Genomic DNA, 15372 nt, shown 5'->3' on the forward strand with positions numbered 1-15372 from the left:
CAGGCGTCACCCTCCGCGCCTTTCTTCTCAGTGCTGTGTCCATACTAGGTCAGCGGCCTGCTAGGCTGGCCGGGGGCGTGGCGTCCGCCTGGGTGGGGCCCACCGGGGCTGGGAACCGGGACTTGGGCAGAGGCCTCCCGGACTACTGAAGATCCACGCTGTCGGGGGCGGGACCCAGGAGGGGGAGGAGCCTCTGGGTGGTTGGCGCCTTCTTGACTCCGCCCTTAGCCCCGCCCCACTGCGGCGTTTAAGGGTCTCTAAGCAGGTGGCTATGCTAGGTCTAAAGCAGGGAGAGTGTTAGCTCGGGGGACACTCACAGACCTTCTAGCCCAGGTCAGTGTTGCCTCTCCTGACTTGGGGAAACTAAGGACTAGAAAGGGCCTGTTTCTAGGTCTCCTATTACCAAGATTGAATTGTGGGGGAGTCCTGCCTCTCCAGCCCAGGGGCAGGGAGGGGCAAGCCTCAGAAGGCTTATTTGAGGCCAGTGGTTTCACAGTGAGTGTGTTTGAACCTGAAAGGCCGGAAACGGGTTACCGGCTCCCCTAGGCCCGGCTTGTGGGACCCCAACCGCCTGCGGCTGCCCCTCCCAAGTTCCTCCCTGCCTGGGGCTCAGGCATCTAGGCTCGTCTCCTAGCTGCGGAGAACCCACCCGTCGCTTGCAGTGCCCCTTTCTATCTGGCCCAATGGGGAGCCAGGCTTGCGGGGCTCCAGTCCCTCCTGTGTGAACTGGAGCTTTCCCCAACATCCTCAGACATCGAGGTCCCCGCTCCAGGTAGCAGAGTTTTCATTCCTCTCTCCCCACAAGCCCCTCTCCCCCAAACGCTCCTGTTTTGTCCTAGCCCCTCCCCCAGGCTATCACAAGGACCCGCTGTCCCCACGCCCCCAATCTTCACCAGGCCTGTGCCCCACGCTGCCCGCAGGAAGACGCCCGGCCCCGGGCCGGGTTAGCCCCGTGGGAACGGTTTGTCTCAAAAACAGGAACCCGGGCCGGGGGCTGGGCGGGGCGCCCCTTCCCCACCGCAGTCCGCTTCCTGCCCCTCCCGGCTTCCTCTGCCCAACACCAGGCAGGGAGGGGGGCCTAGGGGTGTCTGGGGTGGGGGGAGAGGACCCTTGATTTAGTTCCCCACTCCACGTCCCGCGAGGCCTGACCTCCGCTCACCTACCCTCCACGCGGCCCATGGCGCAGCCCCCCGCCCGCGCCCCTGGGCTCCCGCGCGGCGCGGCAGGGGAGGGGTTAAGCTGCCGCAGGGACCGCCGCGTGCGGGGCTAGAGGGAGCCCCCAGTGGGGGAGGCGTAGTCGGCGGTGCGGAGACTGGCGCTGGGGCGGGAGGGGCGGGGAGGGGAGGGGGCGGCCGCGGCGCGGGGGCGGGGCGGCGGGGAGAGGGGCCGTGGCGCGGAGAGCGGGCGGGAGCCGCAGCCGCAGCGAGGTCGGCGGGCGGGAGCGCACGGAGGTGGCGCCAGCCGGGCCGGGTGCGGGTTCCTTGCCGCGGGTCCCAAGTGTGAGTGAGAGAGCGCGGGCGGGGAACCGGGCAGTGGAGGCTCGGCCCCTAGGGGCCCCCGAGGGAGGAGCAGGCGGGCTGGGGGCGGCGGATGGGTTGGTGGGTGGGGAGTCTGTGGCCAGGGTAGGGGGTGGGAGGGACCTGCCAAGAGAGCTGAAGCCCCCGGACAATCGCGGGAGGGGGCGGCATCCGCGGCACACCCGGGTCTTCCTAGTCACGTCTCAACAGGACCTCTCCCTGCAGACCCCCCCATTTGACAGATGAGAAAATTGAGGTTCTGAGAGGCCAAGTGACTCTCAAGGTCACACAGCGAGGAAGCGGCAGAGCCAGGCAGCGATGGGTCTGGGTGGCTCCTAGGAAAAGTCCGCCAGAGAACTCCATAGAGGAGCCCCCACTCCCCACCCCCAGCCCAAGGGAGTATGTGTAGGGGCAGGGTATCTTCCTTGGGGCAAGGCACTGCCAGCGTCTGGGGATGAGGACTGTGAGGGCGCTGGAGACGCAGGGTTGGCCCTAGACCGCAGATGAAGGGGGCGGGGGCGGAATGGGCGTGTGTGCGCACCCACGGGGTGTGTTAATGTGTGGGAGATTGTACATGCGTGTAGGTGCACTGTCTTGCGTGTGTGCACACGTGTGCGGATGTCAGCGCCTCTGTGGCCGCGGAACTCCAGGATGGCCTGGCTCTAGTGAACAGCAGGTCCGGAAGCCAGCCCCTTCAGCGGGTTTGCATTCTGGGGTAGAGAGCTGAGTATGTGTGCCTGAGGGTTCCTTGCTGCAGGTGTGCGAGGGGTGTGGGTGCCATTGTGTGTGTGTGTGAAAGGGAGGATGGGAGGTAATTGCCTGAGGCCCAGCTGTGGGTGAGCATCAGGCACTCTTGCACCCCAATATGGGTCCCTGGCCTCAGGGGTAGGATGAGTGTCTGTCCTTGAAGAGGTGCGTATGACCCCGCTGGTGACTGGAGTTACTGGTGGAGTCCTACAGGCACTCTCCACGCCACCCCCCGGGGCGCTAGCGCCCCCTTCTGGGCAACCTACTCTGTGCTCTAGCGTGGACCGCCTGCCTGTGTGTGCACTCGGTTCGACTGTGCAGTATGAGGGCCTAGGTTAGAAGCCGGGGCTGGGGATGAAGATGGCCTGCGGAAGGGCTGAGCCGGGACCCTTGGGGCCTTCACGGAGGAGGTGGCTTGGGAGCCCGCGATTCCCAGGCGCAGGCTTCCCGCTGACGCCCCGGTGGGGGGGGGGGGGCGCAGCGGACTACCGCCTCCTCCTTCCCAGGAATGTTCCTCTACACTCCAGCTTGCCTCCCCAAGGGCAGGCCCCTGGGGGCTGCCACAGCCCCGCCTCCTCTCCCCGGGAGCTCAGAAGGGGGCGACGCGGGCAGGACGCCTGGGTTCCTCCCCCATCTCATCCCAGGGAGAAATTCCTCCAAGGTCCCCTCAGGCTCTGGGTTCCCAAAATAACCCTGCGGGGGAAGGGAGGCTGTGGAGGAGGGGAAGCGGGAGGGATGCAGAAGCGAGCTGAGGGGTGCTGCAGGTGCCTCTGGGGAGAGGACGTGAGAAGAAACGGGCCTACTGGGAGACGGGGCTGGGACACTAACCGGCCCCCGGAGTCCTGGCTCGTCTCCATCCCCGAGGAGTCCCTCAGCCCTCCCGCGACTCCAAGGGTGGGCCGGAAGCTTTTCGGCCGGTTCATTTCACAACTGGTGGGTTGCACCATCCTGGGCCAGACCGTTTAACCCCGGGAGTGGCCGCAGTGGACGACTCCTCCCCTGCCCAGTAGGGGGCGTGCCCGCCCCGCCCAGTTTCTGCCCGTGGGGCAGCTCCCCCGGCGCGCGCCTCACCCGACTCTCGCTCTGCCTCTCCCGGGACAGAGGTCCGGTCTGAACCCCGTGGGAGGCTCCCGGAGCACAGCTTGGCCCAGCCTACCCACGCCGGCGGCCATGGCGGGCACCCTAGACCTGGACAAGGGCTGCACGGTAGAGGAGCTGCTGCGCGGTTGCATCGAAGCCTTCGGTGAGTGACACGGGAGGACACACCCAGCCTGAGCCTAGTCAGGAGCCTGAACCCGGGCTCTTGCCTCCCAGGGCAGATCTCTGCATGCTGCAGCCTGTTTAGCGAAAGTCTCTTCTTCATCGCAGGGTAGAGAGATCCACACCCTGCAGAAAGATAAAATGTTTCCCCTCCCCTTGCCTAGTATGCCAGTGTTGAAGGGAGGGAGGGGGTCCCCAGACTCTGACACAGGAGGAGCATTATCTGTCTCCCCGAGGATCCGGAGGAACTCGCTATCTCCGGCCTGGGAACTGTTTCCGGCTGATGGGGGGAGGCTTATCTGGTGAAGGGGTGCCCTTTTCCCCAAGCACTCAGGAAATGACCTCTGGATTCTTGACCCCCCCCCCCCGGGGAACCCAGGCTCCTTCCGCCCCAGCTGGTTCCCCTCCGGACTACGGCCCGACTCAGAAGCTCCGTTCCTCCAGCTCCTCGGATCCTGCCTTACCTCTCTCCCCATCTACTTTTTCTTTATAATCTGCCTCCTGGTTTAAGCAGGAGGTGGCCGGGGCCCAGATACCCGGCGGGCTTTGGAGTAGGGTTTAGGGACCACAGCTACAGGACCAAAGATCAACCCTCTTCTTCTTGACCCCGCGGAGTTAGATGACTCCGGGAAGGTGCGAGACCCGCAGCTGGTGCGCATGTTCCTCATGATGCACCCCTGGTACATCCCTTCCTCTCAGCTGGCGGCAAAACTGCTCCACATATATCCTTCGCGGACCTCGCCAAGGGCCCTGCAGTCCAGAGTCCAGGAGCGAGTCCCCTTGCCCAGCCCAGGCAGAGGATGGGCTTCGCTCCTAGAGCTCCTCCTACGTCCCAGAAGTCAGGATTGGCCCAGGCTCCGCCCCTTTCCTCCCCCTCGGGACTTAGGCTCCGCCCCCGGCTCGCTCCCCAAACTAGGCCTTGCCCTCCTCCTCCCTACAGTCTAGGACCTGTCCTTACTCCCAGCCTGGGTCTGGCCTCTTGCCTCTCTCCCAGAACCCAGATCCTGCTCTCAGCCTCTCCCAGAACCTAGTTCCCCTCCCACACATGCACCCTCCCCAAAGCTCGCGCCTCACCTTTGCGGTCAGCCCCTTTCCAGAGCTTCTGACTGTTGGTCCAGATCCCACCCCCAGCATGGCCCTACCCTCAGCCTCCCCCCAGAACTCGGATCCCATCCCCTGCCTCCATTTCAAGAGTAAGGTCCCATCCTTGATTTCCTTAACTCCCCTTCACCTACCAACAATCCCGGAAGGAAAACTCCAGTTCGCTGCAGGTGAAAACATGCCATCTGGTCAGGTGAGTCTTCCTCTTAGGGCTCTGTCCCATCCTCTGCTCCCTTCTCTCAGGCTTCCGACTGGCCTGAAGGAGTGGAAAGAGTACTTCTGGAAGTTGGTCATGTGGGTTTGAACCCTGGCTCTGTTCTTGGTGTGAGTGCGGCCACAGGCTTGCCCCTTCCTGGTCCTGGCCTGGTCCCTGTTTTCTGATCCACCCAATGTGGGTGGGGAAAGAAAGAGCTGGATGAAGGGAGGCAGGTATTGAGGGTCTTCCCTCTCTTTGGAGAACTACAATCCCAGGGGATGGTGGGAGAAGGGCAGCTTTGTGTGACTCTGAACCTCCACCAGGTACTGGATCTCAGCATTCCCAGCGGAGTTTGATTTGAATCCCGAGCTCGCTGAGCAGATCAAGGAGCTGAAGGCTCTGCTAGACCAAGAAGGGAACCGCCGGCACAGCAGCCTCATCGACATTGAGAGCGTGTGCGTAGGGGGAGCTCGGAGGGCTAGGAAGGGCACTCAGCATCTTACACCATCTGCACTTAATAAATGTTTGTTGAATTGAATGAGTGAGGGTCATGTCACTCTTGCTTAAAAACCTTCTATGGCTGCCTCCTTCCTTCAGACCACCTTGGCTGGGGATGAAGGCCTTTCACAGTCTTGTTCCTGCCTCATCTTCCACAGCCCACCACCCATACCAGTCTTCTCAGCCAGCAGCTACACAGTTCCACTCACCATTCTGCAGCCCCTGCATCCTTTCCCCTCATGGCGCTCTGCTCACATCCCCTTGCCTCCTCCTACGTGTTACCAAGACTCAGCTCAAGTGTAGAGTGTCTGTGGGCTCTTCCAGGGCAGAATTTGTCATTCGGCCTCTGTTCCTCCATGGTGCTTTGTGCAGACCCCTGTGCAAAGACCTCTGTACGCGTGCCACATGTTTTATGATTGTTTGTTTCTGTGTCTGTCTCCCTCAGTAGACTGTGAGCTCCTCGGGAGCAGGAACCGTGTCTTGCTCATCTCTGTACCCCCAGCGCCTAGCACAGTGCCTGGCACAGAGTACGTCTCCCATAAACGTGTGTTGAATGCATGATGAAGGGGAGATTGCAGGAGTTGCTGGGACTGGGGACATTTTGTGTTCTGCACAGTGTCTCGAAGTCAGCTTGAGTGGAGTGAGTGTGGGACCCCGAGGGGTAGGGCATCTCCAGCAAAGGACTTATTATCCCTGCCCCGCCCCCAGCCCCACCTACAAGTGGAAGCGGCAGGTGACCCAGCGGAACCCTGTGGAACAGAAAAAGCGCAAGATGTCCCTGTTGTTTGACCACCTGGAGCCCTTGGAGCTAGCGGAGCATCTCACCTACTTGGAGTATCGCTCCTTCTGCAAGATCTTGGTGCGGTTCAAGGGCCTTTGGTTAGGGCTTGCGTGTGGGCTGGGGAGGGGGTCCCAGGAGAAGCAGGGTCCCTGGGGCAGGCGAGGTCACAGGGTGGGTCTGGGGTTTTGGTGTAACCACCAAGGGGCAGCTGGAGGGTGAGGAGTGGCCATTGGTGAGAGGAGGGGCCACAGGATCCTGAGGCAGCTCCTGCCCCCAGTTCCAGGACTATCACAGTTTCGTGACTCATGGCTGCACTGTGGACAACCCCGTCCTGGAGCGATTCATCTCCCTCTTCAACAGTGTCTCGCAGTGGGTGCAGCTCATGATTCTCAGCAAGCCCACAGCCCCGCAGCGGGCCCTGGTCATCACACACTTCGTCCATGTGGCAGAGGTGCCTGCCCCTCCCCCGGCCCCAAGATTCCCAATTGCCTCCTGCCAGAGTCCCTCCTTTCCACTAACCCACTGCCAGAACTCCAGGAAAGCTGGGCCAAATTCTGGGGCCACTTAGTAACTCACTGCCTCTTCTCTCCCTGTTTACACCCTGCCAGAAACTCCTGAAACTGCAGAATTTCAACACGCTGATGGCGGTAGTCGGGGGTCTGAGCCACAGCTCCATCTCTCGCCTCAAGGAGACGCACAGCCACGTTAGTCCAGAGACCATCAAGGTGCCTGAGACTAGGGGGTCTGAGGGAGAGCCTGGTCAAGCCCTGGGGCCAGCCTTCCCAGGTCTGGCCTGACTGGGAACTCCCAGCAGTGCTGAGGGCTGGGCACCCCGTCTTCATTTGGCTGATAGGGAAACTGAGGCTCAGAGGGGTTAAATCCTTCCCCAGGTTGCACAGTGCAAGTGGCAGTGTGGGGCCTCACAGATCAGCCTTCAAAGCTCGTGCTTTCCTCGTTTCCTGCTCCTTGTATTTTATTTTTTAAAAACATGTCAGGTGACGTACATATAGAAAAGTATATAAAACATACATAGAGTTAAAAAAAATGATCAAGAAAACACCTGTGTAACCACTACTCGGGTCAAGAAGTAGAGCATTGCCAGCCCCCAGAGCTCCCAGCACCTTAGAGCATAACTCCTCCCCAGCAGAGGTGACAATGTCATGACTTTCATAACGATGCTGAACTTGCTATTCTTGATAGCTTTACCACCTAGGTATGCATCCCAAAACGATTTGGGCTTTTGGTTGCCTATTTTTGAATTTTCTCTGAATGAAATCATGTTGTACATGTTATTCTATATCCTGCTTCTTTTGTTCTTTCATTCTGTTATGTGGAGCAATTGTTCATTCGTTTCCATTGCTATATAATATTTTATTGTAAATCCACCCCAATTTATGTATCTCCTTTACTGCGGAACACTTGGGGGTTTTCCAGTTTGGGTTGTTACGAATGACACAGCTAAGAACATTCTTATAAATCATTGTCCTCTGCTGCTTTGCCTCCCTGAGCCTCAATTTCTTGTCCTGTAAAATTTATTTATTAATTTGTTTTGGAGGGGAGGTATTTAAATTTACTTATTTATTTTTAGAGGTGTTGCTGGGGATTGAACCCAGGACCTTGTGTATGCTAAGCATGCTCTCTACCACTTAAGCTATACCCTCCTCCCCTTTGTCCTGTTAAACGTTGATGAGAATCTGTGCCCAGGACTGGTGTAGGGGTGTGGGATTTGACAGGGGTATTCCTTTAAACTCATGAGCTATGAATTAGGATTCCCTGGGGGCTGAGGGCACCAGCATTGGGGGACAGTGAGGGAGGCTTTTGACCCTTCACCCATCCCTGACTCTTCACCCATCTCATCTTCTCCCACTTTCCAGGGCTGAGGAGGGGAGGGTAGTTGAGCCGATGATACACGATGTGTGGGGCTGACCCTATGCCCTTTGCCCCCTAGCTCTGGGAAGGTCTGACAGAACTAGTGACGGCCACTGGCAACTATGGTAACTACCGGCGCCGGCTTGCAGCCTGTGTCGGTTTCCGCTTCCCCATCCTGGGTGTGCACCTCAAGGACCTGGTGGCTCTGCAGCTGGCACTGCCTGACTGGCTAGACCCCGCCCGGACCAGACTTAACGGGGCCAAGATGAAGCAACTCTTCAGCATCCTGGAGGAGCTGGCCATGGTGACCAGCTTTCAGCCTCCAGTGAAGGCCAACCCCGATCTGCTGAGCCTGCTCACGGTGAGGAGCCGGGCCCCGGGGTTGATAGCCACACCTGGTCCTAAGTTTACATGAGGCTGTGGGCTTGGCCTTGGGTTCTCAGTTCTGGTCAAGGAATTGAGACCCAGCCTGGGCCCCCGGGTTTGGGTGAACTCTGAGATGGGTTCCAGGCTTCAGATGGGGCTGTCGGCCCAAGGCTGGCATGTGGGCTGGAGGCTGAGCCGGAGCCCTGAGTTAAGTTCCAAGTAACGTGTTGTATTCAAGGTTTGGGGGTTAAACTCTGGATTCTGGGTACAGGAATGGTTTCTAAACGTGACCCTGAACTCTGAGGTTCTGAGCTTGGCCTTGGACTTAGTTTTGAGCTCTAGAGTAAGGAGTTGGGTTCTAGTCCAGATCTGGACTAGGTTCTAGTCATTGGACCAAGCCTTAGATTTTAAGGTTTGATGTGAAGTCTTACCTGTTTCTAGGCTCTGGACTGGGATCAGGATTACAATCTGAGCTGGGGTCTGGATGCTGGGTTGGGGTCTATGTTGGGGGTGAACTTCAGAGCTCTCAGCTGGGATGTGACCCCGATTCTTGGCTGAGATCTTGGCAGTTCATTGTGCTCAAGGTTTGGGGCCAAGTTATGGATTCTGGTCTGTGTGCAAGGCTGGCGTATGGTTGCTGGTGTGTATTCTAAGCTGGCCTTTGTCCTGAGTTTAGCTTCTGGACCAGACTCAGGGCTGGGCTATGACCTTGAAGTGGACCTGTGGCTCGGGGTTCTGGGCAGTGGGTTCCTGAGAGCAGCAGGGGTCAGTGCATGTGATCAGACCCCTGTGTCCCAGGTGTCTTTGGATCAGTATCAGACGGAGGATGAGCTCTACCAGCTGTCCCTGCAGCGGGAACCGCGCTCCAAGTCCTCGGTGAGGGAGAGAATCCCTGCTTACCCACTGTGCGTCCTCTTCCTCCCCCACCCCTGCCCTCTTGAGAATCCCAGGAGTAGAGGCTACCATATCCATCCTGCTTGTTGAGCAGGCTTCCTTCTCCCCAGGGCTTCCCCTCTTACCTCCCCTGGTCCCTGGGTTCTCTCTGGCCCTCACTCAGGCTTGACCATCCCCACAGCCAACCAGCCCCACAAGCTGCACCCCGCCTCCCCGGCCCCCAGTGCTGGAGGAGTGGACCTCAGCTGCCAAACCCAAGCTGGATCAGGCGATCATGTTGGAGCACATCGAGAAGATGGTGGAGGTGAGACTCCATGCAGCCAGCTCTGGAATCTGAGGGATGAGGGGACAGGTCTATAGTGGTCGGTCAAGGCTGGTTTTGCCAGGACACTGCCCTGGGAGCCACCACTAGTGCCATGTTCAAGGGCTAACACTCAGTCTCCAGAAGACATGGGGCTTAGCTGATGGCGGGGTTTAGGATGGGGGTATGGAGGAGGGAGGTGGTGGGGGAGACAGATAGCTGCCCACATATAAACTCCCCTCCAGAACTTGGACTGGGAATGTGGGCAGGATGAGGCGCACGTGCCTTGTCTTCTCCCTGCCCCCATCTGTCCCTCTGTGTACTCCAGTCTGTGTTTCGGAACTTCGACGTTGATGGGGACGGCCACATCTCACAGGAAGAGTTCCAGATCATCCGTGGGAACTTTCCTTATCTCAGCGCCTTTGGGGACCTCGACCAGAACCAGTGAGGAGGACTAGGGGCAGGGGGAGAGGGAAGGCAGGCTCACTTCCCCTTGGGTTTTGGTTTCCTCCCATGCAAGATGAGGCCATTGAACCAGATGATCTTGGCTGAGGAAGCCACCAATGTGAGGAGGGGCTCTTATTTTCGGGGAGGCTGCCAGCTGCGGAGGCACAGGGTTACCCCACTTATTCAGACCAATGAGGCCAGGGGAGGGGGTTCCACCTGAATCTTGCAAAGAGTGTGGCCTGAGGACTGCTGCTACATAAATGCCATTTTGTTTGTGGAACTCACGGCTGGCAAAAAGTGCGGGCAAGTCGACCTCCTGGGTAGCCTGTTTTAATGAATAGATAAGAAAGGCCTGCAATTAGCAGCACCCATTTGCTTATCAACAATTCACATGCTGCCAATTTGGACAAACAGCTGGTTCTCTGAAGTAGGTTAAACCTGCCCCCTGCAGCCATGTTCATCCCCCTGTTTTGCTGAGCAGACAAAATTCCAATCAAAATTTATAGTCCATTCCAGGTCGATTCACTGTTTAATGTTATCCAGATTTCAAAAATCTGGGTATTTTTTCCATATAAAAATCCGTAGTAAAAAAAATCCGGATAGTAAAATAGATTTATATGAACAAAGTATGTAAGGTAAGAAGTGAAAGTTCCCTCCCTCCTTTCCTGATTAGAGGTTGTCATTAGTAACACTGTTAGCTGTTAGCCGTTACTGGCTTGGCAATGCCTGCATCCTTCCAGTCTTTTTTTCATGCATGTTGCAAATTGATAGAGAATTGGTCTCTGTCTGTTTCATGGACAAATAGGATTATAGTATAAATCTAGTTCTGCCCCTGGCGTTCATTGTAGTTGCTTTGTTTCTCCTCCCAGAGTTGACAACAAAGCATTGAAAACTGGGTTTTCTCTGAGTTGGAAACAGAGTTCCATGTCACCTCCCTAAGTGGGGCGGATTTTTTTCCGGGTCACCTTTTAGTGAGAGTGCAGCCCTTGCAGGCCTTCAATGACCCAGCTTCACACAGACATCTCAGCTGCAACTCCCCACTTCCTGCAGGCCCCAGGCCTCGTGCTCAGCCCCTGGTTGGGTATCAAAACCCAGCACCTGGCTCCGGGGTAGCCGTAGCCATCAGGCTCCAACTCACTGCCTCAGTCTGAAGATCTCATTTTGTTTCTGCAACTTGGGGGTTTCCATTTCTTGCAAACTCACCTATGCACTTGAAATAATTTTTGACATCTTTTAACCAGCATCTAGGTATTTGTGGCAGTAGGGTTTTTAGGGTTTTGTTTGTTTTTATTTTGAGATCATTGTCTTGACAGACCTGCACATCTTGTGTTTTGTTTTTTTGTTTTGTTTTGTTTTTTGCTTTTGTTTTCCACTTAAACCTTTATCATGGACATCTTTCCGGGCCACTTCATTCTTTAGAACAGCTGCAGAGTATTACACTGTATGGCTGGGCCATCATTTCCCTCACCATTCTCCTGCTGGTGGACGTGTAAACTGTTCCCAGTTTTTCGCTATTAATATACACCATGCTGCTGTGAACATCGTTGTACCAATGCACTCAGGCCACTATTTCTGTAGGAGAAATTCCTAGAAGTGGGATAATTGGATCAAAAGATATGCGCATTCTAAATTAGGAGAGAGACTGCCAAAGTGACCTCAGGCAAGGTTGTGCCAGCTTGCACCCCCATCAGCAGGGAACGAGTGCCCATTTCCCAGCTTCCTTGCCAACAGTGGATGCTATAATAAGCTTAACAATTTTGCCAGTCTCATTGGCAAGTGGTATCTTGGTGAAATCTGCTCTTCCTTAGTATTTGTGGGGGTAGGATATCTTTTCATATGTCTTTCAGCCACTTATATGTCTTCTGTTAGTTGCCTATTTGTGTTCTTTGTCCACGATTCCACTGGGTTTGTCTTTTTCTCATTGATTTCTAGAATCTCTGTTAAGGGATATTAACCCTTGATGTTGAATATGTTTGCAAATATTTTCTCCCAGTCTGTCATTTATGTTGTCCTTTTCCATATAAAGTTTTTAAAAAATGTGTGCTCAGTATGTCCGTCTTTTCCTTTATGGCTTCTCGGATTTGTGTTCTGTATAGAAAGGTCTTCATCCCCTCAAGATTACAAAATTATTCTCTTATATCTTTTCAGATACGATGAGAATTTTATTTTTTTACATTCGTGTTCTCAGTTCAGTGGGAATTTAGTTTTCATGCACAGTATGAAGGAGGAGTCTAGGTTTATATTTTTTTTAATGGTCAGTTGTTTCAATCTGCCATTGATTTGACAGGTCACCCAAATACAATGGGCAGGAGTTTCTGACAAGGGCTAACCCTGATGGAAATACCTCCCAGGTGGTCCAGGACCTATTAAATACACAGACACTGTTGTCAGTGCTTCACGTGCACTGTTTCATTTAGTCCCTACAAAACCCCTTGGAGCTACAGGAACTACCGTTGTCCCCATTTATAGAAGAGGAAACTGAGGCACAGGGAGACTGACTAGCCTGATGCCACACAGCCAGGAAGTCGTGGAGCGCAAATTTGAACTGAATTCTATCTGTCTCCAGAGCACATGTCCACTTGTTCCCTAAAATATGTTAGTAGGTGAAAATGGGGCTCTGTGGGAAGCCCCCGATTACGTGGGAAACCTGATTACGAGTGTCTTTACGGCAGGATTTTGAAGGAGTGAGATGGGTGTGTTTTTTTCAAAACTTAACTGGTCCCCCAAATCCTCCGAGGTCTCTTAGTTCTCAGGGCTCCCAACTAGCGTCCTGCAGAGCTCACTTTGGGAATCAAAGGCTGATAATCCCATGGGAAAGTGCAGAGCAATTTTAGTTTACACACCAGGTCTGTGAAGTGGGCAGGGCAGGAATTATGATCCCCATTTTTCCAGGGAGGAAACCCAGGGAAAGTGGCTTGCCCCAGACCACACAACTAGTTAGTAGCTGCTACTGTATCTGCCTGACTCCAAGGCTAGTGCTCTTTCTTCTCTCGGCACCAGGGATCCAAAATCAGGAGTCAGTGAGGATCTGTTATTGGGTAGGGGGTTTTCCCAGTAGGATGGATTAGGCAGGTGGTGGGTGGTCCCAGGGAGGCCCCCAGAGCTGAGGCGCTCCCCTTCCCTGGACAGGGATGGCTGCATCAGCAGGGAGGAGATGGTCTCCTACTTCCTGCGCTCCAGCTCTGTGCTGGGCGGCCGCATGGGCTTCGTACACAACTTTCAGGAGAGCAACTCCTTGCGCCCGGTCGCCTGCCGCCACTGCAAGGCCCTGGTGAGCCCCCGCCCAAGCCACACTCCTTTAGCACCTGCCCCAACCAACCATGCCCCGCCCACCCGTCTGGCCCCGCCCCCGCCGGAGCCGCCTCAGCCCAGGCAAGCCTAATTCCACCTGCCTCTTTTTTGTTGTTCTGAGCCAATCTCTGAGGGGCCCTAAGGCCCCAGAAAGGGTCAGTTCCAGTCCCTGCCCTGGTGAAGGAAGAAGTGGAGTCATCACCTCTAAATCCCTACCCCTACTACTACGGCCCCCTCCTCTATTTCAGATCCTGGGCATCTACAAGCAGGGCCTCAAATGCCGAGGTGAGATGGAGTGGCAGGGCTGCTTGGCTGAGTTTTTGGGGGAGGAGTTACTGTCTGGGTGGAGATTCTTATTTTGGTGGGGCAGTTGCCAAGGAGTACCTTAGAGCTAGAGAGGCATGCTGATTGATGTGAAGGGAGTAGCCTTTAACAGGGATTTTATTTTGGTAGGGCAGCTGCCCAGGATCAGGGAACTTTGAAGAGGGCACATACTGGCAAGTAGGATGAAGAGAGCACTTTGAAAGGAGGCTCTTGTTTTGGTGGGGCAGCTACCCAGGAGCAAAGGGACCCTGGGAGAGGTGCAGGCCTACAGGATGGGATGGAGGGTGTTCTGACCAATGGTCCTGGCTGGGCTTCCCATCTGCCTCCCCAGCCTGTGGTGTGAACTGCCATAAGCAGTGCAAGGATCACCTGTCAGTCGAGTGCCGACGCCGGGCACAGAGTGTGAGTCTGGAGGGGTCTGCACCCTCACCCTCACCCACACACACCCACCATCGCGCCTTCAGTTTTTCCCTGCCCCGCCCTGGCAGGCGAGGCTCCCGGCCTCCAGGTAAGAGGGGGTCTTGTTCTGTACTGGCATGTGGAGGGCGGGAGGTGGGGCCGTTGTGGCAAAGTATTAACTTCTCCAGGATGGAAACCATTCCAGGCTTTGTAATTCTCTTATTTTGGTGGGGTGATGAAGAAGGGTTGGATAAGTAGGGGTGCCAGAGGATGACCAGGGAGCCCTCAACCCTCGAGGCTGCGAAAGAGAAAGACTAATATATAAAGAGTAAAAGTGAAAGAGGCTGCAGGATTCAGTTTGCACTCTTATTTTGTTAGGAGGATTGAAAATGGATTGATGGGGGAGTTTTGTGAGTCATTTGCTCATGTTTTCCTTTTTGGTTGCTTTTGAGACTGTTCTGAGAAAAGTCCCTTTCCCATCAAATCTCCCAGTGGCTCTCTTGGGGTCAGTGGTGATTTTAGGTCAGTTTTCTGAATGACAATTCCTGAAATGATTATTTTGCTAAGAACACTCTGAGCAACCATGGTAAACTGGGGTCTAAGGCAGTTGATCACAACCATTCAGATGGGCATAAGTCCTCAAAAGTAGAAAAGATAAAACCATTTGCATCGAGCCTTCCAGAAGTGCTAGGGTCTAAAATGTGAAACACATACAAAATTGACATTTAAGCAAACTGCACTGACAAATCTGTGGCTGCAGAAAAGCTGTGGCAAAATGAAAACTTAGAGCCTCAAAAATTGGGCTGTTTGGTCATTCAGTGAATTGATTTTTGGTGGATGCATCTGCTTCTGGGACGGGGCAGGGTGCCTCCAGTGAGTGGGAGAAGGGCTGTTGAGGGCACAGGGACCCAGGAGTTGGCCCTGCAACCTCCCTCCCTGCAGGGATCCGAGAGGAGGAGGTTCAGACGGTGGAGGACGGTGTGTTTGACATCCACTTGTAATTGATGGTGAGTCCTCCCACAGCCTGTGCCAGAGCCTCCTCACGCAGGACTGGGGCCCCTGGGGGAATCTGGGAAATGGGTGCTCTGTCCAAATGGCCCAGGCCAGGCGGACTCCTACATTTGGGAGAGCGGGTCTTCCTCACAACATCTGTTTTTCTCTTCCCAGCTGTGACTGGATCAAGCACTTCTGCCTGCCTTGGAGAAGAGACTTGGACCAGAGCAGGGAGCCCGGGGTGCTGAGGCAGCAGGCTGGGGCTGGGGGGTGGGTGTGAGGGTGGCATGCAGCTGAGGGCGGGGCCAGGGCTGGTGTCCCTAAGGTTGTACAGATTCTTGTGAATATTTGTATTTTCCAGATGGAATAAAGAGGCCCGTGTAATTAA

The 15372-nt window shown here is 55.5% G+C and overlaps 1 protein-coding gene across 6 annotated transcripts; it reads left to right on the forward strand.

Moving 5' to 3' along the window:
* Positions 1-256: 256 nt before the first annotated feature.
* On the forward strand, positions 257-15372 carry RASGRP2 (RAS guanyl releasing protein 2). 6 transcript variants are annotated; one of them, XM_031448200.2, is made up of 17 exons: positions 257-333; positions 3366-3507; positions 4144-4246; positions 4756-4818; positions 5145-5276; positions 6028-6178; positions 6378-6551; positions 6709-6825; positions 8049-8330; positions 9134-9211; positions 9411-9533; positions 9859-9974; positions 13107-13248; positions 13517-13553; positions 13924-14100; positions 14934-14998; positions 15159-15372. In XM_031448200.2, the coding sequence occupies exons 2-16, from the start codon at positions 3435-3437 to the stop codon at positions 14990-14992; spliced, it is 1827 nt and encodes a 608-aa protein (XP_031304060.1). In that variant the 5' UTR covers positions 257-333; positions 3366-3434; the 3' UTR covers positions 14993-14998; positions 15159-15372. The 6 variants fall into 6 exon arrangements, with proteins under 6 accessions (XP_031304060.1, XP_064348234.1, XP_031304059.1 ...); XM_064492164.1 differs by lacking the exon at positions 257-333 and adding an exon at positions 1166-1303; XM_031448199.2 differs by lacking the exon at positions 257-333 and adding an exon at positions 1383-1499.

This window comes from Camelus dromedarius, chromosome 12 (assembly GCF_036321535.1).
Source record: "Camelus dromedarius isolate mCamDro1 chromosome 12, mCamDro1.pat, whole genome shotgun sequence".
NCBI lineage: Eukaryota > Metazoa > Chordata > Mammalia > Artiodactyla > Camelidae > Camelus > Camelus dromedarius.

Excerpts from the sequence above, each read along its gene's own strand:
- RASGRP2 (XM_031448197.2), top strand. The coding sequence starts at position 2,041 with ATGGGCGTGTGTGCGCACCCACGGGGTGTGTTAATGTGTGGGAGATTG. Across the intron at positions 4,819-5,144 it reads AAAACATGCCATCTGGTCAG|GTACTGGATCTCAGCATTCC; the intron begins GTGAGTCTTCCT and ends AACCTCCACCAG. Across the intron at positions 9,975-13,106 it reads GGGGACCTCGACCAGAACCA|GGATGGCTGCATCAGCAGGG; the intron begins GTGAGGAGGACT and ends TTCCCTGGACAG.